This window comes from Acanthopagrus latus, chromosome 9 (assembly GCF_904848185.1).
Source record: "Acanthopagrus latus isolate v.2019 chromosome 9, fAcaLat1.1, whole genome shotgun sequence".
NCBI classification, from domain to species: Eukaryota; Metazoa; Chordata; class Actinopteri; order Spariformes; family Sparidae; genus Acanthopagrus; species Acanthopagrus latus.
The window spans coordinates 16,982,307-17,008,345 of record NC_051047.1 but is presented as its reverse complement, the minus strand read 5'-3'; the positions used below and the strand labels follow the sequence as shown (position 1 = coordinate 17,008,345).

General features: G+C 41.5%; 1 protein-coding gene across 8 annotated transcripts in view; it reads left to right on the top strand.

Moving 5' to 3' along the window:
- Positions 1-2,915: 2,915 nt before the first annotated feature.
- fmnl2a (formin-like 2a) overlaps positions 2,916-26,039 on the top strand; it is a 62,762-nt gene continuing 39,638 nt past the window's right edge. For 7 of the 8 annotated variants that reach the window (XM_037109521.1, XM_037109522.1, XM_037109523.1 and 4 more), the window contains exons 1-2: positions 3,625-3,738; positions 23,418-23,501. In XM_037109521.1, coding sequence (XP_036965416.1) covers positions 3,625-3,738; positions 23,418-23,501 — 198 coding nt within the window. Of the gene's footprint in view, positions 3,739-23,417; positions 23,502-26,039 lie in introns of all 8 variants that reach the window. The other variant, XM_037109520.1, reaches the window with a different exon arrangement.

Here is a 26,039-nt window from a genome sequence, read left to right as displayed (position 1 = left end):
TTCTTTACATTCTTTCAATGATTTTGATTAGTTTTTAATTATTTTTTTTCTTACATATTGCCCCTTTAATGAGTTTAATGAGTTGATTGATCTTTAAAGTTAAATTGACTTGAAATGAATCATACTTATATCATGTTTATTTATATTTTCATAATGAATGAAAAATAGTTAAATCCACTAAATGTCTATAGGATTTTGACTGACAAAATGCACACTAAACACAAACATTACCCATTTCATTGATATGATTTAATCATTTGAGATTTGTACCAGGTTATTTATTCAATTAAATACTAGTTTGATTTCATATCCCGCATCCATGATTAAGATTCTCTCCATTACCCTCATTGTTGCTTAAATGTGACTCTGCTTATTTTCAACACTGGTCCAACATGTATTAGTATTTGTGCTCTAAATTTAGGCCTTTAAGCTCATTTCCTCAAAGCTGTAGTTACATTCTTGATGTGTAACCAGCTTGAATAAGCAGCATCCTCTAAGTAAATAAGTGGATAAACATGTAGTCTACAGTACATACAGTGCACAACACAGGAGGAGGAAGAAGAGGAGGAGGAGGAGGGGTCCTCAGAGTAGATCAACTTAACTCTGAACACGTAATGATCATATGAGGTCAGTCAGCTGTGTTTTGCATCCTCAGTGCATCCAGCCAGCCACCTCCGGTGTGACACCCTCCCCTGTTGAACCGCCCCAGCAGCCTCAATGAGACCACTGTGCATCAGGAGAACCTCTGGATTGTCTCCAGAGCTCTGCATGCTGATGTCACCCATCGTGTGCGTAATGTGGTCTCCACCCTGTCAGCGGATCAGATTTCACCCTAATGCATGTTGAGATGTTGTCTCAGCGACTGTGTTATCATAAAATTGTAGTTCAATGATAATTCTAGTGTTTTTACTTCATGATACACGTGAACACATGAAGAGGCACTGTTGATTGTGCAGGGAGTGTTCTACATCAGACATTTTTATGTGTCTTAGTTATTAGTAATAACAGTAACAATGGCTTCATTCTACTGTCAACTGTCCCAGTAAGCAGAGCCAGCATGCACGATGCCAGGACTCTGAAACTGAAGCAGCTAAATGGAATTAGGATTTACACCTGTGACTTTTCTCACCCATGGATTTTTTTTTTAAATTAAAAATCCTCAGATATAGTCAGGACAAAAGACCTCCATTTGATAAAGGTTTCGTCCCAAGGCTTTTGACTGGATAGAGATGTTAGAGACAAGAGTAGGTTGCAGAAAAAAGTTAAAACAAATCACACAGTGGCTCCAGGTGTAGAATCTAATCGTAGAAGAAGAAATGAAACAAATTTGATTTCTCAGTTTGCTAAAGAGCCGCTGAAAGCATCTAATGGAGCCGTCTAAGAAGAAGTAAATTCAATAAACTGAGGTTATCAATGCAACAAGTACATCTAAGATTTACAATTATTCAATTCAATTCACTGCAACATTATTTTGTAACACTTCACAATATGATGCATAGAAAGGTGAGTAGTTAAAAGGAACTAGTGAGGAACAATCTAATGATAATTCATGAATCTTCAATGAGTAGTTCCTGAATGATTCAGATTTAAGGACTGTATCAAGTATAATGATGAGCTACTAGAATATAAACTTCACTTATGTGAAAGGGTAGGTACTGTTACAAGGGAACAGACTGGCAGTTAGGAGAGCAATTTTTAATAACCAACATTAATAAATAGCAAATTTACAGTTAATTAAACTTTAGTTAATAGACATTTGATTGTTAACAAACATTTAAATTCTGCATAAAGAGCAAAAGATTATTGCGATTTTACAATGGCCATCCCATTAATGTTTTTAGAAAACTATTTTCAAAGTGTAATAAACATCAGTTGCAACTTTACAATACATAATTCCTTCATAAGTAGTTTATATAAAGCATTAAATTGTTTGTTAACAGTGAAACAACTATCAATTTATTATAAGTTCTTTAGTATGTGTGTTTTGAAATAACAACTTATTTCTTCATGAGCTGTTCCAGATCAACGGTGAGTCAGTCACCAACCAGCACAAACTAGTGGAGACTCATTCATTCCTAATTACTTGATCACTAGTTACCCTTTCTGTGCCCCCTACAGTAAAGTGATACTTAGTAGTTGGGGAGTGGTCCCTCATTACCTCATAAAAATCCCACCATTACATTCCCTTTTTAATAATCATGGTGTTAAAGGTGCTATGTGTAAATTAAAAAAAAAAAAAAAGTTATTATTTTGAGTCTCTTCCCATCTCGACAAAAACCGATGCTTTGAGATGGCAGCCAACACATCATACAATCCCAAAATGTCAGTTTTTGTTGATTTGGGAAACCCAGAGCATTATCATTTGATATAGCACCTTGTGGCAGGGTTTGCCAAATACAAACATGGGATTGCAGGACGGGTTGTCCGCCATCCCCGTTTTTGAAAAGTTGTCTGAAAATGTTTTGAAAATCTGCCAGTGGAGATCTTCTGATTAAAATTTCTTCATTTTAATACTGTTTTAAAAAAAAAAAAAAAAAAAAAAAGATAAACAATACTAATTAATATAATTAAAGTTTAGTTTAGACACTTTAAGTACATTTTGCTGATACAACAACAAAGAGAATTGAGGACTTCGACATGTAATTAGGTATTTTTAGACATTTGGCATTTCTATTTAAGTTTTCTCCCACTGCTGTTATTTCACTAAAGCACCAGAAAATGCCCCCACACAATCAATAAATCAATAGATTGCCAATTGCCAATACATTAGCATAGCAAAATAGGCTAATGACGTCACAGCAGTTAGCCAAAGTTTCGTCCAGACTCAAATGCAACACAGAAAATATCATCATCTCCTTTGGCTACAGCTTTTTTTTGGGAGCTACGCTCCAAGTAGAAGAAGAAGAAGAAGAAGAAGAAGTAGAAGAAGAAGAAGTAGGAGGCTTACTCCTGAAAGAGCTCATTGTAGGGAGGGTATGGGAGTGTGTGCAGCCGCGGTGTGTGTGTCCTGAGTGTGTGTGTGTGAAGCCCCCTCCCCTCCTCAAACGAGCCGGTCAGCAGCGGAGGGATTAGAGGAGGCAGCTCCGCACACTACAACTCACAGGCGGACGGAGGGGGGAGACTGCAACAAGCGTGTGAATCATGCCCGTCGTCATTACTACCGACTGGGAGTGGAGCCGAAATTGTGCAAGATACGGATAACAGCGAGGAAGAAGAAGAAGAAGAAGAAGAAGAGTGGGGATATCGAGTCAAGTTTCCAGGTCCGCCGTTAAAATGCCTCATAACACCCAGGGGCTCCTCTACTGCTTCTCCTCCACCTCCTCCTGCTCCTGCTCCTGCTGCTGCTGTTGGGACCCGTCGCATTATGCTGCCTCCCTCACACGCGCTTTATGTTGAAGAAGAAGAAAAAGAAGAAGAAGAAGTGAGCAGGAGAGAAGCTGTTCAGGCGCAAGTGAGCGAGAAAAGATAAAAGAAACCAAAGGGGGATATTTGTTTTGTTTTGTTTTGTTTTGTTTTTTATCGCCGTGCGGAGAATTTATTTTTTAAGTGGGAAAAGAGAGGAGAGTGACGGAGGAGAGGAGAGAGGAAAGGTGGGGGTGAAAAGTTGTTGGTCAACGAGGAAACATGGGGAACGCGGGGAGCATGGACCAGCACACTGATTTCAGAGGACACAACATGCCTCTGAAACTGCCCATGCCTGACCCAGGTGAACTGGAGGAAAGATTTGCAACCGTGCTGGTAAGAAAAAATAAACTAATTTTAAATGTTTGTCTCTTTGTTCCCCTCCATGCTTCAGTGTCCTGGGACGGGACATGGACAGCTGTGTGTGTGTGTGTGTGTGTGTGTGTGTGTGTGTGTGTGTGTGTGTAGGTTGGACCTCTGTTTGTCCAGCACGCCTGCTCTTTGTTGTTCAGGGGGAAAAAGGGGTATATCGACCAAAAAAGTGCACAGAGGTTTGCATCTGTTGCATTCCTTTTCAAACGCCCCCTCCCCCTTTTCTTCTTTTTTTTAAGTTGCAGTTTATCCAGCCACTTACATCTGAAACCTCCCATCAAACATCCACATTTTGGCTCCTTTGAGTCCACACTACAAGATAATAAATGCTTCCCAGCCACCTCCGGTACCTGCTTCTGTAAATTTTCCAAGTGTGGTCACATGAAACACCTGCAGTCATAACACACAGCAAATTATTGCTTTTATGGCTTTCTTTTTTCTTCTTCTTCTTCTTCTTCAACTTTATGAGTCCAGACGCTGGCTGGCTCACTACTGAAGCTGTAAGTGCCCAGCATGCCAGGGTCCTTTGAAACATCTGTCACATCATAAAGTGTCAACAGCGTCTGTCAACAATTATGTTACCTGGGAGCAGACGGCTGAACATTCCTGTTGCTGCTGAAAGATCCCTAAAGCACTTAAAGGAGCACTTGATGTAATTTGATAAAAGTAAATTCAAACTCGGAAATGTGATATTTACAATATTAAAGGTGCACAGTGTATGTTTTGTGGAGAAAGATCTTTATTCACTAAACACACTAAATAAACAAACTGACCTCAAAGGACAACACAATGTCATGCTGTTTCACTTTGTTTATATGTGGCGGACCCTGCCACCATTATAGCTACAAACAGTGTTCAGGGGACCTTATTTTCCTCTCAAAACAGCTTGTTTATTCAATTATGGAAAATGATTTCTGAGTTTATTACCTCATTAGAATTGTAAGTTAAAAACTCCAAAACTACATAGTGCACCTTTAAGGTCCGTTTAGTCATGAAAAATCAACCACTTAAGATTTTCTCTCCCAGCAAGATCTACATAGTGTCCCCTTTTAAAGAGGATACGATGTAAGACAGACACATAATGAAGACCTGATGTAAGAGGAAAGGTGTTTATGTTGATGTTAGCAGCTTTGTTTGGCTGGATTTAGTTGTAAAAGACAGAGATTTGGTGCTAAAGCGTTACTCACTTCACTTTTTGCTGATCAGGAGAGTTTCCAGCACACAGCTCTCCCCAAGTCACTGAATAGAAAGGCCTAAATGGAAGAACAGTGGAGTGATGGTGAAATCTGAGAGCTGGCAAAATGTGGGTCAAACGTGATTGTCGCCTGGCCAACTGCTCTCATAAACATTAGCTGCTCAAAGGAATTTGACTTCTACGAGCAGGTTCTTGTGTTGCAAACTTGTATTTAAGATGACAGAAAAGGGTCTAATTTTCTGTGCCTCAGTGCTCCTTTTTTTTTTTGCTGTTGCAGAGCTTTGTTTTTGTTAATGTTGGTGGTGGCACAGATCCTTTTAGCCTGTAAGCCCATTACAGAAAGTGGATCAAGTAGAGTTGGAAGTTAGATCACTGTTGTGTAGTTGGGGTGTGACTGCTGCTTGTCAGACACTGATGAATCCCATTCAGAAGACTTGGGGTGGATGGGAAGTGTTTGACGTCACATCATAGAGGGATTTGAGTCCTCCTTTTGGTTCAGTCACCTACTCCCCCCCCCCCCCCACCCCCCCCCCCCCCCCCCTCACAAACTCTGTGAGGAGTATATGTCAGGGGTGAGAAAATGATTAGGATCCACTACTATCCTTATGTCCACCTTTCCAGAAAGATAAAAACCAAAAAAGTCAACCCAACCGGAGGATTTCGTGGGGCTGGCTGTCAGAAATCCTCGTAGCATTTCAGGAACACCCCGCTCCCTCCCCTCTTCCTCCCTGCTGCCAGCGTGATGCCTCAGCTCTTTGGCGGGATGGAAGCCCTCCAGCATTAGAAGAATTTAGAGCTGTAATCACAGAGTTTAGTGTTATTTACCACCATTTAAACCCTAATGTGTCTCAGCCGTGCCTGATGGCAGTTGGCTCCACTGAGCGCCGCAGTGAGTGGCACAAGTGGTGCGACTATGATGACCTCACTTGAGCTTGAATGGGAGATGATCATTTGGACGATGCCTCGTCAAGCCTCTTCTTTATAGCTCAACATATAAGCGGTTATCAGTGCCAGTGGATCGAGTTTGAAGTGTTCTTGGCTGCTGATCAAACACCGTTTCACCTGATGGTTTGTCAGTTCTCATGTTGTTTGCCAATGCTGAGCCTTAATTTGTCACATCAACACCTACAAATGTTTTGATTGATCTGGTTTGGCTGGCTTCCTTTTTTTGTTGAGGAGATTTTTGTTAAAACATTTCCACATAAAAAGGTCGTAAAAAGGACAACACCTTTGTTATATATATTCTATTGAGTTTTTTCTTTACGCTATCTCATAAGTTTCCCACAATTTTCAAATTAAGGAAAAGCTTTTGAATTTGAAGCTAAACCTGCGTTTCATCTGGTCACCTGTTGCAATAACTTGGGGGGAAACGGAGAAAGGAAGTTGATGAACACGACTAAATGTATCACAGATATATTTTTCATACATTACCTCGTCCGTAAACATTTTCTGCCAGAGCCATGTCGGACAGATTTTCATCAGTAAAAGACTATATTCACATGGCGGCAATTTTCTTTTATCACAGTAAGGTGGGAAGTTCATTTGTGGTACTGCAAGTCGTATAGATAAAGTGAATGAAAACTTTAATGGTAAAACAATATATTTGATTACCTTTCAGCTAATGAAAGACAACAGCTAACAGTAGTGATCATCCATTACCATTTGATGCTACATGATATAAAAGGAAAACTGTAAATCAGTTCCGTGATATCAACGGACACATTGAACTCATTCAACTCAACACACTCAACTCAACTCAACTCGATTCGACTTAGTGCTGAAACGCTTTGTTTATTGCAAACAATAAAGCATATAATCTGTTCTGTGAGAGTGCTGGAATTTTGTCTGCTGTTGATTCCTGTCACTTCAGTACACCCATCATAAAGTCTTAAGCTTCGGAGAAGTGTGGGCTGTCATTTTTACATTACCTGTACGATGGCCTGGTGTCCCTTGGGATTTTTGGTTCCTGGTCAGTCAGGAGGCTGTACAATGATCACAACTCCCTACATAGAAAACTTTCCTTTTGATAACGGCTATTTTAATTACCACCCTGAACTTGAAAATGAAGACAACTTGCATGCTATTTCACAATGTCATCCAACTGCATCTTTCATATTCATCATTCAGACTGAGAGAGCCTTAAGAGCTGAAATCACCCATTGTAGCCTTTCAATGATGCAACAGCAAAGACTGCCTTCAACATGTGCTCACTCAATCTGGGCGTGACAGAACAGCAGCAGGATTGTTTACCTGCCACTCCTAACACGTTTTATCATTAGGCAAGTCATGGATCTCAAGAGGAAGTCTTTGGGAGTAAAGGCTTGTGCTGTGTAGGACATTGACACATTGAAGAATTTACCTCGCCAAACCCATGAATTTCTTATCAATGAGTATAGTATTTGAGTTTGGGTCGGTGCTGCTGCGTATTGTGAAAAGCCTCCTTTCATACATCAACGCATGACTTCTATCATCTGACTAGACCACATATATAAGTAACCACACATATAAAATGAGGCTAAGTCCTACAGGAAGAGTTGTGTGAAGACCATCGGCTGTAAGAATTATCAAATTCTTAGACCGGCATCTGATATTGGCCTCATTCCATTATTGGATTTCTTCACTTAAATCAGAAAATACCCTAAAAAAGAATAGATAAACAAGGCTACTTGGTGCTACAGGCACATTTCTGTCAGTAGCCAAAAAGTATTGATGTGTAATTCCCTTACTGGTTGTCTGTCCTCATTGTAGTAATTGGAGATATCAGGCCTGTTTGTTTCCCTATGAAAGAATCCATTCACTCCCATTAAGTTTTGTAGAGTATTAAAAAAAAAACATTTTCCACCAGCCTTTTTCCCCACCAAACATGAAGAATGTGGTTGACAAAAAAGTATCCACTGAAGGTAAAAAGCTCCAGGAACATGTGTATTTTATCAGCAGATGAAGTTTTAGAACAACATGAGTAAGAGGACCTTGAGTTGAGATTGTTCTGTTTTCCAAAGTCAGCTTCACAATTTGTGATGTCTAACAGGGCACCACACTCACTGGTTGCATGGGTACATCGAACCTTTTTTTTCATTTAGATGCACTGGCACATAAGTTTGGTGCAGCCAATAAGATTTGTCATTTAGTTTTTCATCACGTAATGAAAATAATGGTGAACAGGAACAGAGTTGCAAACACGTTTTTGTGTTTGATGAAGGTCTATCCATCACACCCCGGAGTCCTGTCTAAGCTTAGTGATTTCCTCTAAGCACAGAAATACACATTATACTAACTGCACACTGCTTACTGTCTGAAGAGAGAAGTTCTCAGCAAGAAATAACTTATTTCGGCTACATTCATGTTTTCTTGTTGGTCTTGTTAAAGTTAAAATGCAACCACTTTAACACACCTCACAGTGTTAAAGTCTGTGGTAATAGCCTACCAGCTTTTGCCTACATGTGTATATCAGTATTACCAGTCTGATAGTTGACTCAGTTTGATACAGTGATCTGTAAAAAGGTTGCGGGTTCACTGCTGGCTGCGTCTGTGTTTTCTACCAAATGAAACACTCCCATTGAAGTCTGTGTCTCGTGAATCCCGGGAGCCACAGGCTGATCTTCAAAATAGACTTAGGCTAATTGTAATGCACGGCCTCCGCCACGATAAGAAAGGCTAATTCACATGTGACCTTGGCCATGAAGTGAGGTGTAGTTTAAACCCAAATATTCATGGTTTAAAGTCCCGAAGGGGCGGTCGATTTTCATGCTGGTTTAAACTAGAATTTATTCACTGTTTATGAGTTTTCCAGCCAGTGGTTTGCTGTGTGTTTGTCCTGCTCTTTGCTTGGTATGTCTTGTGAATATTACTGTAACGCAGTGTTGTGAGAGCTTAAGTTTTCCCAGGGAAAATATCTCTGTAGTTACTCTGGGAAGCATGTTTGCAAGCCTTCACCTCTCTTGTGGTTGCTATAGGACTGAAGTCGACAAGAAGAAGATGGGTTGCACATGATGTTCAGCCAGTATCAGTGCCGGCCTCTTGATGTTTACCCTGCTCCCAGTGAATGTACTTTATGGTATCATATCAACATCCCGGCAGATCAGTTTGCTCTGCACTCATTGCCTAATCAATCCAACATTGTCATTTAGCCGACCATTAGAGAGGGTATAAGCAAAGCTTCAAAGTGGCAATTTACAGGTCTGTAAGTGCATACGGTCTGAAAGCATGTGAAATGACTGCAATCAATCCCTGTGAGTCACATGTAGAGCATGAGCCAGTCTATATGCTTCAAGTTGAACCACAGGAAAATGACTCGGTGTTACAAGAATTCAACTCAGGCCTCATGTCTGCTCCTCTGCGTCAGCTCACCACAGAGTTGACATCAAATTAGATTGTACCCACATCCAGGACACCATCCACTTCAATCTCAGGGCTACAGTGTTAGCCGAATATCACAACTGCTGTCAGGGAGGCAGAAAAGTTTACAGTCATCACTCATTTAAATGCCATATGGGGGACTATAGGCTTAGAGTTAGTCGTTGTGGCTGCTCTTCTCCATAGTCTGCCCAGATTACATCTAAGCTGCTTTGTTTAAAGGCTGCTGAGGCACCCCGAGCTGCTGTTATTTGTGCTGTGAGGCCCCGCATCTGAAATCTACTCCCCAGATTAATCACATGAGTAGCCTTCATGTTCAGCTGAAGTCTAATTTGTCACACTGACAGGTCCGAGCTGGCTGTGCTTTCAGTATGAAACCTTCCAAGAAGTATTCAGCTGTATTTCATCCAAACTAAATGATGATAAAAATAGGCTGCTCTAATCAATATTTTTATTGAAACAGTGGGTCGAATGGGTGCCTCCTATACGAGTGATCATGTGAAAGGTTTGGAAGGTTTAATAAGAAAATAATAAATGGGACTTTTGCTTTTTAGAGGTGTTGGTTGAGACCGAAACAGAGCTTGAGGACTTTGTCAGGAGGTAAGAAATTCGACCCCAGTGAATGTAAATGTTGCTTTCTCTCTGCTGTGTGCAAATACTCAGCTGCCTGCTAACATAACAATAGCCAAAACGACTTCATTTGATTAAGCGTGTCAAATGTGTGCTAGATGTTCGGCCCCAGGCAGACAAATACTATGAGTAGTGCTGCTTTAAACATTTGCTTTGTCATTGTTGCAAACATTGTGTTTTTGTGGTAACTGATTTAGAAACATAGATGAATCCCCAGATGGATGGCAAATATAAGGAAAAACACGACGCATGTAGACAAAAACATGAAAAAAAAAAGTCTTTGAATTTTGAGAACATAAATGCTGACAATCACATTGGATGGGCTTTTCTGTCACCACATTGCAACCTACCTGAACACCCACTGTATGGGAGATTTGGATCCTCAACACATAACATGTGTTTATCACCACAGTAGAGTTTGACAGACTTTTACTGTAGCCATTTTTGTACAGGGCAGCAAGCCGCCAATTTGGCTGTCCTTTTAGCGGCTAGGTCTGCGGATTTAGACAGAAGGCATTAAGTTGGGAGTCAGTTTTGGTCTGCCAATTTGACGCCTCGGAGGGTACACTTATTTCCACCTCCATTGCTAGGTCGACGTGCCAGAAATCGTGTGAGATATGCGGACGTGTCGATGAAGTGCACCGCTGTGAGACCCACAGCCGTGGAGTTTTTAAAACCAGGAAAAAGCTGATCACAGCACTTAGTCCATCACTTCATCCACGGAAGTCAAGAAGAGCAACTGGAAAGCCACTGAGATCCGGGAGATGCTAGCGTCTTCTCTGTCTCTGTAGCTGTCTTTGTTGTCCACTTGTTGTGGCGGCAAGTTACTAACGGTCACTACTTTAAAATTGAAAGCCCCCTGCTAAGAACCCAGTTCTAAACTCCAATGGGGTGCAATGTAAAGCTCTTATTTTGATAAGACAAATTCAACCTGTTACACTAATCATGCCCAACTTTGTGCTTCACTTTACGTCACATGTTTACGCCTACCCCAGTGGCGGCTAAGTGGAGGCTTTTTGGAAAAGAAGGAATATTACACCTCCCTTTTAGATAGACAAGGCGGCACATTGCAGCCTTTACCTTGCAGCAGATGTGCCATCTTTTCTATCTGAGAGGGGCTAGTGTGTATCAGAAGGCTTGTGGTGGTTTAACACCTTGCCAGGGCACTTGATAGTGTTTTTGAAGTGGATGTGGAAGGAAAATGAAAAGATATACAATTATAAATGTTTAATCTGGTTACATTCTGATAGATTGTTTGTCTTTGAGCTCTTGAGGCCATCTGTTGCTTGTGTGAACACAGTGATCCCTCCATCTTCTACATTGCCATAAGGGACCCAGGAAGTGACTAAGCTAACCCTTTCAGTTTTTCCATGTCGACTCTTCTTCATTAAAAAGCAGAACAATGGCTATTGTCTAAGGAGCAGAGGGTGAACTGTGGCTGAATCCCGTGCAGCAGGCCCGGGGAACAGAGCTGCTCTTTATTCTGTGGAGAGCCCAAGACGGAGCCTGGCACTGGACCCAGACCCGGCAGGCTGCGAGAGGCCACCGCACATACCCAAATATGAGTGTGTGCATTGCTTGTGTATGGGCATGTATGTTTTCTGCTGTGTCGGAGCCCCAGGACACTCACCCACCAATTAGCCGTAACAGAGCTGAGCATGAAATGCTCGGGGAGCGATGAGATCCGGCAGTCGGTGGCCCTCACAGCCTTCCAGAAGGGATGTGAGGTGCTGCGGTGTCGAATGAGACTGCACTGCTCAAAACCCTGAAGCCAAGCCTGGGGGCATCTTGCCTGGCTGGCAGAGGGTCAGCTGATTATGTGGGAACAGGTCTCTTGGCTGCATGCAGGCACCGCTGAGATGAAACCACTGGGGCTTCAATCTGTATTGTTTCTCTTGGTTCAGTTTTGACATCCGCACATTTGGGGGTGGTTCGGTTTACTGCACTGCTGCGTGGGTGGCAGGGAGTACCAAGAGTATTGACCAAGCAAAGTCTGACTTTAAAACTTTGTGAAAAGCTTTCAGGGTGTTTTCAGTATGATTATACCTGATTATGACAGTCCCTGACCTTTGTTTGGGTGCTGAACTAATAAGAAGAGTCTGGTTTGGTGACTACAGGATGTCAGTGTATTAGCACCATAAATGCAAAAATGACAGAGCCGAAGAAGAGAAGAAACTCAAGAATTTGTATTTTGTTTTGACACATGAGATTTAAAGGCATACATTCAAGAGAAAAAACTCAGATGTTTTCTGATTTTCTGATTTAACTGGTACATTTATCTGAGATGACAAAGCAATACATTTTCCAGAAAAAAAACATAAAGTGTCTGAAATAAACATTTTTGAGTTTGCCATCCTTTGAGATTAAAGAGATACATTTCCCTGAAAAAAACATCTGAGTTCATTATAAAGTCACAAATTTATTTAACACTATTTGCTAAGATTAATGTGTTAAATAAACCAGAAAGAGAATGTAATTTTTAATTTAGAAAATCCTGGAGATTAAAGTGTTGAATTTCGGAAACACAACCCCAAATATACAAGACAAACTGAATTTTCCCTGAGATCATAAACTGGAGATTAAAGTCACAAATATACAAGAAAAAAAAAACAAAAATATTGTCACAAATTTACAGGAAAAAGATGTGTTCCTTCTTTGTCAAGGAACCTCATTGCTTCGTTTTGCAAGGTTGGATCAACCTCATCATGCCAGAGAGGCCACATTATTGTGGTTTACCCCCGTCCCACTGCTCTGTAGTTTCTTTCTCCTGCAGTGGCCCTAATACGCTGTTGTACTACAGAATAACCGGAGCAGTTGAGCTTTTGTTTGTCGTTGTGAAAGAAAGAGAAACTTTCCCCGGCTGCTTTCTTGAGAAAAAGGTCTAGTTTGGACGAAGCCTCACTTGGCTGCCGGGGTCTTTGCTGTAGGTCTCCCTGCGTAAGAAGCAGGAAGATGTCACCTGGAAAAGGCCAGCCGGAGTCCTTTTCATGTTGGTCACAGCCGGTTGCCAGTGTTGTCCAAGGGGTCACTGCACAGAAGAACTGGAGAGTCAGTGCTGTGTGGAGAAGTGCATTATGGTCCAGGATCTGTCCGGGCTCCAAGATGGCAGCTGCGCTTTTAAAAACTGAGACTGCTTGGCCAAAGGGCGGCACCAGACAAGAGTGGGTGTTTTGTTGTGAAGTGTCAAGAATTAGTTGATGTTCATGGTGTTGAGCTTAATCAGAACACATGTCCAGAGCAGCCTTCAGATGTCCGTGTCATTGTGACAAAAGAGCGGTGTGTTGTGGCGTCAGGGTCGGCTTTATCTTGTGGCACTTGTACCCTCTCTTTTACTGGCCTTGAGCTTTGTTGGGTGTGTTTACTGTTTGATTTTAGGCCAAACTGCAGATTCATCATAATGGTTTCATCTGTTGCCCTTGTTTTGGAGCTGAATAATGTGGATCTTTGAGGCTCGTATACAGACGAGGACTCATGGTCTATCAGCTGATGTTTTTTTAGTGCATGTTTGGACTTTTTACAAGCTTGTACAACATCGACTCTGTGTCCTTCCCCTCCAAATAGTAGAAAAGTAAGCAGACAGAATAGTAATGAACAGCACCTTATTCTTCACTTCTTTTCAGGATGTTCTTCCTGAATGTCTCTTTATTGTGACATATGCTGCTTTTGCAGCCGCTGGAGTCAAAAAGGCAGGTTCTGTCGGGTAACGACTTGCCAGAATGAACATGTGCAGAGCCGAATGGGAGGTCCTGTTGAATTTGAATGTACTTTAAATGCTCTTTGCTGGAGTTTGATATAGGCCCCATCACAGCTCCACACAATGCAACAGTCTGTTGTTTCAGGCTTTACTGGACGGGACCATCACCTCGGACCCCCCACGTGAAACAAAAGCAGTGTGGAGTGCTCATGTGTTTGGGTTTAGATTAAGTAATCACTTATTTCCAGTAAAACCAAAACTAAAGCAGGGATGTGAGAAAATGTTCCCCTGGAATGAGATTAGTTTTTAGAGGGTTTCATTTATAGCAGCCTTTTGTTTTTTTGATGGCTTCTTTTCTTTTTTAGTAAGTTTGTTCAAATGCCATTTTCTAGAAAAAACATTTGGAATGCGAAATACAGCAGATTACAGAAAGGACTGTCCCGGGATCACCGGGTCACAGCTAAAGATAAGCAAGTAATTACCTCTGTCATATTTTTACTATGTCTGCATTGGCTTTTCAGCAGGGATAACACAAAAACTACTGGACAGATTTCCCTGAAATTTGGACTGGGGATTGGTCTCAGCTCACAACAGGTCCCATTAACTTTTGGTGCATATCCAGATAAAGGGAGGCATCTAGGAATGTGTTCCTTCCTTCCTTTTTTAAACACTGTGTGTTTTTTTTAGTCTTTTCTTTTGTCCCCCTACATTTTTTGTTTATTCCTCTGAATAATGCATGGACCCTATCGGAGGAAAAAAATCAAGCATATTGAGGTGGCTGGTATCTAATGAGTTTGTGTAACTTGATGAGGATCCAAATAAAATTCCAGATTGACGGCTTTACTGAGTGCCGGTCTAGTTATCAATGAAAAGCCTGTAATAAAGCATAGTCATAATACAAAACAGATATGTAGACGTATCCGACACCAATTTGAATTGGGGTAATCATAACACACCTTTCTGCCCTCCAATGCTGTCGCAGCTCCTGTGGTGATCCAGAAAGCAAAGACCTATCAAGTTGCCTCTCTGCTGGCTCCGCTAAAGTTGTGCAAATAAATGCTCTTCATGTTTATTTTCTCCAATGTTGGTTGTACTTTTTGTGAATCATATTAGCCGGTGAAAACATCTTAGAGTCGGAGCTGGGAATGACTTCATTCAGTTGACAGTTGCCCGCATTCCAGAACAAGTCAGAAAACCAGTTAAAGTCAGGTTAGCCATTGCTGCTGATGCCAGTTGATAACAACACACTACGCAGTATGTTGTGCAAACACTTTGTTCACTCTGTTTAATACACTTCCGCTTGTCCACCTGGATTGCTTGTCATTGCTTTGTTCTTTTTTGCTGTTGTTGAGAAAAGGTTGATGTGTTCAGTGGTTATGTAATTTGTAGAGTTTAATCATTTATTTTGAAGCTTACGTTCAGCCTTTTGTTTATTGAATGAGACAGGATCACATTTCTGTGTTGGGAAAGTGCAGCTAAGAGTTCATCCATTATCTCAATAGAAAAAGTGAGTTCTGATGATTGCTGAGTGCTGAACTATCCAAAGGGATAAAGGCGGCTCACACTTCCTCCTTCGGGACAGAGTTAACAAATCTCAATTTCACCAATTTATTCTAACCATGTCAAACAACATGCTCACACTTTGGACTAGTGGCCTTCAACGGAGCGTGTGTCTTCTCAAAAGTTTGTGCTGTACACTTCAACACTGAATTAATGATGGTTTGGGATTTTAGGGGAATAATCAGATGTAATCACTTACTGGGTTTAAGTTAGTATTTAGTAATCATCCATTTACCTCCTTCAGAGTTGTTAGCAGAGCAACCAAAACTATTCCAGAATCTTGAGAGAAGGCAAAGACGAGACTCGGCCTGTGTGAGAGAGTAATAACTTGATATGTCCAAACATCACCAAAGCCTGTAAAAAAGGTTCCATATCAGCAAAAACAAACCGAAAGCACAGCTTTCAGTATGAGTGCAGATGTTTGGGCCTGTTATTATGGTGTATGTTTGTTTGAGAACAAGCCAGATTGTGTTTGAGAAACACTTAAATAAGTCTGAATCTATTAAGTTCATGTTGCATGTATTTTCCACCCCTATTGAGTCTGTTATAGTTTCCATTGTTGTTTACAACACTACTGTTGTGTTGTCCTGAGACAGAGACTTCAGGGAAAAGTTTTCATTTCAGTTTGTTTTATGTTGTATTAAAGCGACAGTGCAGGAGGAAGCTGTTGACGTATTACACCACAGGAACAATTCCAGTGTGATCAGACCTGAATACATCTAATTATATTTGTTATATAATGTCGTGCTGCATCGAAACGTTCCCCTAACACACAAGGGGATGCAAACACACTGAAAAACAACACAGAGACTCTTTGCATGCAAAAAATAATCAATTTATTACACTTCTAAAGAGTGAACAACGTGTGAAAAACTCACATAAATAGTGTTACATCACAATTTTGCAGATGAGTGTGTGGATGGATATGTTGGAATGTTGTTCACAGAAAACAGATTAAAAGCTCTGAAGGATTATATGCTTAGCAGCATCATTAAATTAGCCAGCCTCATTTTGTGAGCTCATACATTTCCTGTTCATCCCACCACCACCTACTCGGATAAAGTTTACTACCGAGGAAGTAACTAAACTTTCCTCAAACCTTATATAACAAGCTTCAAGTAAACCAGTGATCTCATTCTATAACCCACTCCTGTCTCGAAAGCCGTTGTTTGTCTTTGAGATAAACAGCGTTTCTGATTCTTTGTCCGCTTCGACAAGAACATGGACTCCACCTCATTTCAAACACTTTCGCAACCTCGCAACATCTGGCCTGGCAAGGGATCCTCTGTGTATCGCTTGTTTTATTTGGACAACTTCCTGCTGCTCCAGATCATCTTCATAGTGTCTCCGGCATTTAGGTTAACGTCCAGCTTGAAGCCCCCTCTGTGTTAAGACTTCACCCACAATGTAAAAACCACACCAACCCTTTTTGTTTGCCCCGAAGTTAGTTTTGCCTTACACTAAGATTTGGTAAGTTTTCTCAGAGGAAGCTGCAGTTGCAGCTGCTCTACTCTGTGTTTTCTTTCAAAGTGGTCTGATGACAGTAGAGACAGTGTGGGGAAAATTATGCCAATGAGGCTTGTTTCACCAAGCTAAGAATAGCTGCTGCAGACTGATGAACTCCTGTCAGAAGACGTGAGGTCGCCACACTGAAGTAAATGAAAGGAATTTCTAAGGAATGTGCCCGTAAAAAGGGGGGAAAATGAGAGGCCAGCAGGCTCAAACATTTGAACTCGCCATTCCAGCGAACAGCTCCACAAACACAAACACTACTGTCTCGATGGAGGAGGCCGCTGAGCCGGAGCAGGGGGTCGTGGGGATTACAAAGCTAATCTGAGGACAGACAGAGGACACCTGTGCCCTCAAAGAACGCCATGGATTATGGATCCACGCTGCGCTAATGAGGGGAGGATGGCTTGTTTTTGGATGGCGCATGCCTCGGGGCTATCCTACTCCTTTCTCCCTCATGTAGGCAGTTATTGTTCCCTGCCCCCTTGTGAATGTGACAGGTTTGATTCTTACATATGTGAGCTGCAGGGCTCCTCCACTACCCTGCAGGGTGAATGAGAGGAGGGAGAAGCTGGAATGTGATGCAGTTTGTCACATATTAGTACACCTGGGGAGGTGTTTTACAACTCTGAGAGCAGCCTGTGGCGCTAACCTCATTATGATTGTGTAAATGCCTCAAAAACACTCCTGTGACTGATGAAGCAAGTATTAAGAGAGAACAGTACAGCAGCATCATTTCCAGAGTATTGGGCAATTTGCGGATATTTGTTATGACTAGTCGTCAATAAGCCATGCAGTCAGAGATTTTCTTGTTGTGGCATGTTGTGTGATGTCTGTAATTCCCATTTGAAAAGACAGTGATTGATTTTAAAATACAGTAATTAATAAGTGGTTGGAACATCATTTTGAATGATGCAAGCTTGGTGTTTACAGCATAAATTGATGCAGAGAAAATAGTTTTGATGGTCTGGTTCTGTTGGCTCAGTCTGAGTGATTAGGAGATCTCTCATTTGTTGCTGCATTAGGAGGAAAAAAGGTAGAGATGGAGGAAAGAGGAGAGCGTGGGCGTGTCTCAAACTCATCTGTCCCCAAGGACAAATCAATCCCGGAAAGATATCCAAGAGGAGGCAGGGTTTGCACTCCACACTGTTGTCAGTACAATGCAAACATCAGAGGATATGAACGCAGTGGAGCATGAGCTTGTTTTCAATCTCTTGACTGCTTTTAGGAAAGTTAGTTTTTCTTGTCATGGTGGCTTGGTTTTTGGATTCTGTGTTGGAACAAGAAGGCGTTCAAACAGGACAATTCGCCTTCAGCTTTGGAAACTGCATTTAGGGCGTCAGCAAGTTCGCTCCTTCTTTTTCTGTGTTGTCAAAATTGCTTATATGTTCAAGACTTAAGTTATGATATGAAAACCATGATGTGTAAGTTAACTCCTGTACAGCTAGACAGACTGCAGAACAGTCAACTTTCTCTGTTGTACCACAGTAAACCATGATGCACGGGCCATTGACAAATGGCCATGGACATACCGTATTAACTAAATAAAGAAAAGCACATTGTGTGTCATCATCAGTTAAGAAAAGCGACCGAGCACATGTACTTCACATCTTCTCACAGCAGCCACCCCTAAAGCAGGCCCTTTACGTGGGCAGTGTGTGTATGTGTGTGTTTGTGTTTGCTTTTGTAGCCAGCTGTGCTGCGAGGGCCGAGCCTCCGCAGACCTCCTGGAAGGTTGTGGGTTGGTTCGGTGGGCTTTGAGCCAGCTGCCTATTTTTACTCGTTTTATGACTCAAGCTGCCTAATGAGAGGATACATGGACACTAAATAAGTCCTGTCTGTATTCCTGGGTCTGGTGGCCTGATGTGAGTGAAACATTAACCTCGGATTGATAGAAGTAGCCATATTAAAGTTGAGCTAATGATTTACCCTTTTGACTTCACTAGGGCGATACTGCAGTCACTTCATGGCATAGTGAGATGTGATCACAGGTGTTTTCATTGCACCCTCACTGCAGAGAATAACCACCATGACCAGGGTCCAGACATTTAACAGTCTGAATTGTTGCCCAGGCTGTGTGCACGGCCGTGCTTGGTTTACTCATTCAGCTTCTTAGTAACACAATAGTCATTATTCTGTTGAGTTTTATGATTAAGTTTCTCCTTCATCAAAGAGAAACTGAAGACTAAAAAGACTCACTGTCTTCTCAGCTGCTTTCCTATGGCTGTAGCATTAGTGTTGCTTTTTGTCTAATTGGTAGTGGCTGAACTTGCCAGTGAGCACATACATCACATCCTAGGAGAAAAGGGTTTGCTGAAAAGGAAAGAATGGAGAGAATTGTGCATAATTTCACTGGCAGCAAAGTTTGCAACAATAACTAATATGACTTTTATAAAATCTACGAATCAGATACTCATTATTGCTTTTAAAATGTAAATAGTCAATTAACCTGCACCTTTTGCATTATGTTGTATAAATAAGTGTACAGTGGTCTTCTCTGTTTGACTCTGTTTGACTCTTCTGTGTGTGTGAACCCCTAAACTGTTGCCTGTCTATCCAGTGTCAGAGCTAAAACATAAACCAAATGTATTGACTGTCCTTAAAAAAAAAAACTCAGAGGATTAAGTTAAAATGTTTCAAAACAGTCAGTGACATCTTAATCTTCAACCGATCAACCCTGAGTCAGGACTGGAACTCCATAGACTTTAACTGGCGTTCATTTCATTATTTAGAATAAATGAAGTAGAACATATTTTACGAACAAATAGTACTTGGTGTTAACTGGTAAGGAGTTGTACTTAAGATTTTAGATTTTAGATCATATTGTTGAAATGTTTTTTTAATGACCCAGTGTTTGTGTTTGAGTTTCAGCTTCGTTACAAATGTTTCTAAAGGAATTCACCCTCTGACAGTACAGATGTGGGACAGCTGCTCTGGAGCTGAAATGTCAGTTTGGCAGCGTGAAGTGAGGGTGGAGATGTCGAAGTGTTGAAGCCCCACATTTCACAGAGTGAAGCTGGTCGTCCAGCACAGTAAATTCCGTCATTTCCCTTCTTGTGGTCTTAGTTTTGTTGCTGTCTGGAGGGAGTTTTCTTACGAGCTGTCTTTGTTTCCAACAATGTTTGTTGCTGCCTGGAACCCCTTTTTTTTTTTTTTTACTTACTACACACATTTCTTCCCTTGAAACACTCAAGTTAATTCTGCTGTTTTGCTTTGGGGTATATTTTTTCACATGCACAAACGTTTTACATGTATTTGCAGGTGCATTTGTCTCTAGATTGTCACTTGCAGTCTTTCTGGTTTGTATCAGACTGATACTGATACTAAGTTTTTACTCAGTGCTTCCCCAATTACTGTGGCCAAACCATTGGATAATTATAGAAATTACACAATTTGTCTGAGTCTGTCAGATTGGTCAGACTTGTCATAATCTTTTTTATATTGTTGCAGTAATACTTTAATTAATCTTGATGAGTGAAATTTAGGTGTGTGTGTGTGTGTGTGTGTGTGTGTGTGTGTGTGTGTGTGTGTGTGTGTGTGTGTGTGTGTGTGTGTGTGTGTGTGTGTGTGTGTGTGTGTGTGAATATTTGTCTGGGTGGCCTGCCATCAGGTGTTGGTGAAAAGCTGCCACACCCTCTCTCAACATCACCCCATTAATACCGCAGATGCACACGCACTCAGACACACAAATTGTATGCTTGTAGACAGACGTAGGGTAACCTGACCCCGGCAAGCAGAGTGCCTGTCACAGCTCATTAGCATTGGATGAAGTGAGGGCTGGTAGAAGTGGTTCTCTGCTTTAGTTGGAGCCTGACCAGGCAGGAAGCCCCCGGCGACTCTGCAAACCAACCAGCCAGCCTGTGGGAGAGCGGCACCTACATGGAGCACCCACATCATCACCACAAACCAATTCTCCAGTATCCAAACATAAAAAGGTGCCTAGAAAGGAGTCTAGAAATAACTTAATGATTTACCGTCCTTTTAATACAAACTCACCATCCACAAAATGTAAAAGCCTGTTTTACTTTAGTGTGTGATCTGGGGAGACTGTTAGTAGCTTCCTGTCATTGAATGTGACCATCCGCTAAGGTGTCAAATTGTATTTTAATGTGTTTAGGGGAGGAAAGAGTGGACTAACTCTGGTTAGCAGCCAGACTGAGTCAATAGAGACTTCCCGATTCCCTGCAGTCAGCACAGCAGCAATCAGCCGGCTCGCAGCATCTGTTGAATACTAATGTCATCTCCTGGTCGCTCTTGTAGAAGAGGCTGGACGCGGTACAACCTGGGTGTTTGTACCAAATAATCCTTGAAGTGTTGTGTTTCAGAGTGATTTTGATGCCTCTGAAAATGAGAGGAACATACACCAAGATTGGAGAGGTGCTAACCATGACAAAAGTACAAGAGTGAAGGAAGATAGTCGCACACTTGTAAGCATGATAAAGAAAACACTTTATTTGAATTTCCAGTGTTTTGATGAGACAGTCTTCGTCAGGGTATTGAACAACAATACAACAATATTGCAGTAGAAGCAAAAAACTACCTGACTCTCAGTAATTTAAAGGTCCAGCGACCAACTGAATACTTCTTGCCTCATGGTGGCTGCTAAAAGCACGAAAAACATGAACGGGCCATGTGTTCTTGAGCCAGACTTTGGTTTGTCCATCCTGAGCTACTGTAGAAACATGGAGATGCAACATGGCAGACTCAATAGAAGAGGACCCACTCCCTCTGTAGACATAGTGTTCAAGTGTTCAGTCTAAAGTAACAAAAACACAACAATTACACCAATGAAAACATTATAATGAATATTATATTCCAAAGCTACCAACGATTGTGTAAATCAGTAGCTGATGTGTCACCTAAAATGAGAAGATCCTTCCTGAGTTGTGGATCAGACCACTCGGTCAGTTTCTGACTCTGTTTTGGTGTTACTCGCTCATGGAAACAGGCTGGATCCCAGGATGTTCCTCATCCATCTTCCTCTCGCTCCCCCCTGTGTGCTGAACACACACTGATAGATGATCCAGGCCATTGTATGAAGAGGGGAAAATGAACCCCAAGCTGAGCGGTGCATGATGGCCACATTTTCCTCTTTTTTTCTTTCCTCAGCAGTGGAAAAAATTCTCAAATGAACCACATGTAAGCTGCAGATGAAGAGGGAAGATGAAGCACTTTTGCTTGTATCGATTTGACAGCTTCTGCCTGCAGTTTTCGTGCCTGTAATTTACTTCTTGCAATTTTCTTTGCGGTTGATGTTAGTGCTTCACTAATATCCCGCTGGGTCACGTGTTTTATTTTAATTTTTCTGCTGACGTATTTGCATGTTGTGCGCTCTCAATGCTGTAGGTGGTACGATTAAGTGCTGCTTAATTGTTCCAAGCTTGTCTAATTCACACAGGGGTGGGGTGAGTCACGCTTGTATTAAATCAAGCCAAATTTTAGACAACTGCAGAGGTGTTGGTGCACGAAGGAAAGTAGGATAAAGAAAGAAGTTGTGTAACAGTTTCAGGATGATTGGGGCTCATTTTCAGACAAACCAACACATGGGTCGGATTAGATTTGTCCTGAACAAAACACTCTCCGCTGTGAGCATCATTAACAAGAAATATCGTTTTTACAGCAAAAGTTCTGAGCATCCTCTTAGTTGCTCATGCTCTCATTCACTCTCAGTGTAGTCAGAGTCTCAGGATGTCTGGTTAGTTCATTGGTGTTGGTGCACTTCAGCATGTCAGGGTTGTACTCGGTCACCTGCTTCACAAATTAAAGTGCTTACTCAAACAGCAGATCTTAGATGTTTTTCCTCTCTGCCTCAGTGTCGCAGCCTAACTCTCATTAAGGAGAGACCTCTTTTTCCCTGCTGACTCCTCTGCAGCGCTTCACAATGGATATTTTTGGATTTTCTCATTAGTGGCTTTTGTGTCTGCCAGATATTTGGTAGCTGTGTTGTTGGAAGTGGAAATTACTTAGCGGGATGTTGTAGGTTTGAATCCTAGACCGAAAACCTTGTCACTGTACAGCTGTATCTGAGGTGATACTTGATTTTATGATGTCTTCTGCTTACTGCTAATTTGTTTGTTTTTAAGCAGACATGGACTGTATGTTTCAGTTCAAAACTTGGTAGGAGTCGGTCTTGTTGCTTGATTATTAGATATTGATATTCGGGTTGCAACCTCATGGGATTTTCACAATGATTATCTCAGAAAATATCAGTTTCAAGCCGTCACTGTATACATTATAACACACATATTGTAATTGTTATCAGGGTTATTTTATGGATGGTATAGGATAAGCAAAAACAAGCCTTGAGCTTCAGCCTATTTCTTATTTTCGGTTACTCATTGTGTGAAATAATTTTAAAAAATGATATACTGTAATGTATATAACCAATGTTCATACATTCATTCAACTAATCGGCCAGTTCGCTGTGAGGTTTGCTGTGTTCCAGAGAGGAAGAAACCTGTTAATTCCGCTAACATCTCCCAAGCAGCACCATCATACCATGTCTTGGTTACCATGACTCTTATTTTTCATGTAGTTATTATGGTCAAGTAGAGAGAGAGGCTGCAGGGCTGTAACTTGTTTTGGGTTCACAGCTTCAGTGGTTTTAGTTAATCTGGGATGTCAGTTTTTAATGGACTTGTGTGACTGATGATGTTTCATTATCCACAACCAATTAACTCTGATGTTTTTCCTCTCTTGCAGAACTCGATGAATCTTCCTCCGGACAAAGCACGTCTGTTGCGGCAGTATGACAACGAGAAGAAGTGGGAACTCATCTGTGATCAGGTGAGCATCAGTCACATTCATCTGACATGCTGTGATGTAGTGCTGTACAAGTCACACTTCATGCACTGGAGGCTGCATGGTTACCTGACACAAAAGAAGTGATATTGGAAGTAATTAAGCTCAGGTGCACTCATCAACTAATCAGCTGTCTTTACAGTTTAACAAAATGATTCTGATCTAATCCTGGAGAGGGTCTGTCCCACACACAGCACCCATGCTCCATTGCCCTGCCTTTATCCTGTAAGCCTCTCCTGTCTTTACACGCTGCCATGGCTTCCCTGGTCAAGTGGGTTAAGTGGCGCAGCAGGGTGCACACATCAGTTAGCCAGTTAAAAAACTCAGCCTGCTATTGGCGTCATTGCTACACATAGGAAATAACAGAGGGTGCACGTTGTGCAGCGAGCTGTGGTCTGAGTGCTCCACTCAGCCTGCAGCCTCCGTGACAGAGTTTTTCTGCCTCCCTGAGCAGAGGAGAAAAAACGGAGACAAGATCAAGACCACCACCCACTCGCGCTGTATTGATAGCCGCTGAACCTGAAGGGAACGGTGCCAGAGAGAGCTCACCAGTCCGTAGAACAGCAGTCAGAGATCCTCTTTCAGTTCAGAGAGGGACTGCATGTTCCTCGGTCAGAACTGAAGTGAAAATAGTTGCTTTCACTTTTATTGTCGGTGAAGCGGTTTCCCCAAAACATGACCTGGTGATTTTGATGACAAGCGTCTCAGCTTTCTCATGCACTGAAACAGAGCATAACACAAAGAAGTGTACAGTAATCAGTCTATCTTTTGTTAAATGGCTGCATGTGAAGTTTAAAACAAGAAAACAATATAGCACTGTAATTCCTGTCAACAAAATACCAGAAAGTTAACATTTATGATGTAAGACGATCCATTTTTCCCATTGTTTCAGCAGTGAAACATGAAAGAATGTTGCTAAACTAGCCCTCCAGTATCTTCATCCCTCTCTTGTTTTCCCAACAAACCTATACCCCTGACAACACCGGCAGCTCTGGGAGTGAATATTTTCTGTGTCATAGCTTCAGTGAATCTCTTTATGTAACCATGGAAACAGCAGTGATGGAGGGAGGCAAGGAAGCAGAGATGACAGGTACATCCCCTATGAAAAACAGGCCCTGGCAAATGCCACCAGAGGTTGAAATATTAAACATTTTTCAGGCAATTACAAGAATTTATGAAATATGGAGGGCGCTCTTGATGTTAGCACAAGGTTAAAAGTATAAAGAGTATAAAGAAAGAGATATGATGAACTCATCACTGTCAAATCTGGAGACTTCTCAGAATCTGTTGCAGTCCTGTGGCTGTTTGGAAGCAGCAGGGCGTCTATATACAGCCGGTTTCTCTCTTTCATATGAAGCGTTTCCCCCTGTTGAGTCAGTGCTTGGTTCCTCAGGTACAGAAAGGGAGGTGTAGCACAACCTTGAAATTTATTCCAAACCAGCTCCCTCAGACAAACTTTAACTGCTGCAGAGCATGCTCGAACAAGTTTATATGTCCTAAAAACAGACAGTATCGTATCTTGCTTCATGTATTGACTACCCTCCATTCCTCACATTTCTTTGCACAGAACAGGAAATATACAGTGTTCATTTTGCAGACTTGAGCCGTGTGTCAGCTGTGTCCATGAGAGCCAGCTCCCTTTCCTGACGCCACTGTCGTCTTTCCTGTTTTTGTGAGATAGACACACTCTGGCAGTGAATCATGTGATGATACTGATAACACAGGCAAGCCCAGAAATGTGATCCGATCACTATCTGTATACAGAAGGAGGCACAGTAATGTGAACAACTTCATAATATGTGCTGCAATACAGTGGAGTTGAAGAAAATGCTTCCTTTTATGAAACTAATAACTTAATTTTGACTGTCAGAGAGGGAGAGGTCATTTTTAGGCTGTGGCTTTTGATGTTTGTTGTGTTGGGTGGACAGTGACATCGTACATTTGCAATTGGTTGTAACGGCCACATCACCCTTTTCTAATTTCTGTTGAAGCAAGCAAAATGATAAATTCCATATGAATACATTTGCTTTTTTTCCAACTGGAAAAACTGAAAATTAATCTTGGCAACAACTTTGTCTTTATATGACAAAATGAATTCTGGGAAAAGCATGAAAATGTTTCAACTTATGTAGACTTACAGTTGACAGCACAGGTTGAAAAAAGATGTCATTGTAGCAGACCTGCAGAGATCAAGGGCTCCTTTTCCAATCATGAAACTTTTAATTTCTGTGATCCTGTGAACACAAATGAGTGTATATTGGTGGGAAGGTGTTGAGGGATCATTTCCATGTTGCATTTCCTTGATGTCTGATGAGTGTAGGGTTGGATCTGGTGGAAATAATAAACCTCTGTTTCTGTTTGCATTGGCAGATGAAAAGAAACAGGTGGGGAACCACCAGGCACCCTTAACCTGATGCATCTTGTTTCATCAACAGTTTAGTTAATTGATTACAACTTCAACAATAACCACACCCTTAAAATGTATGTTTTTTATTGTGTCACTACTCTTTGTGTCACTGTGTC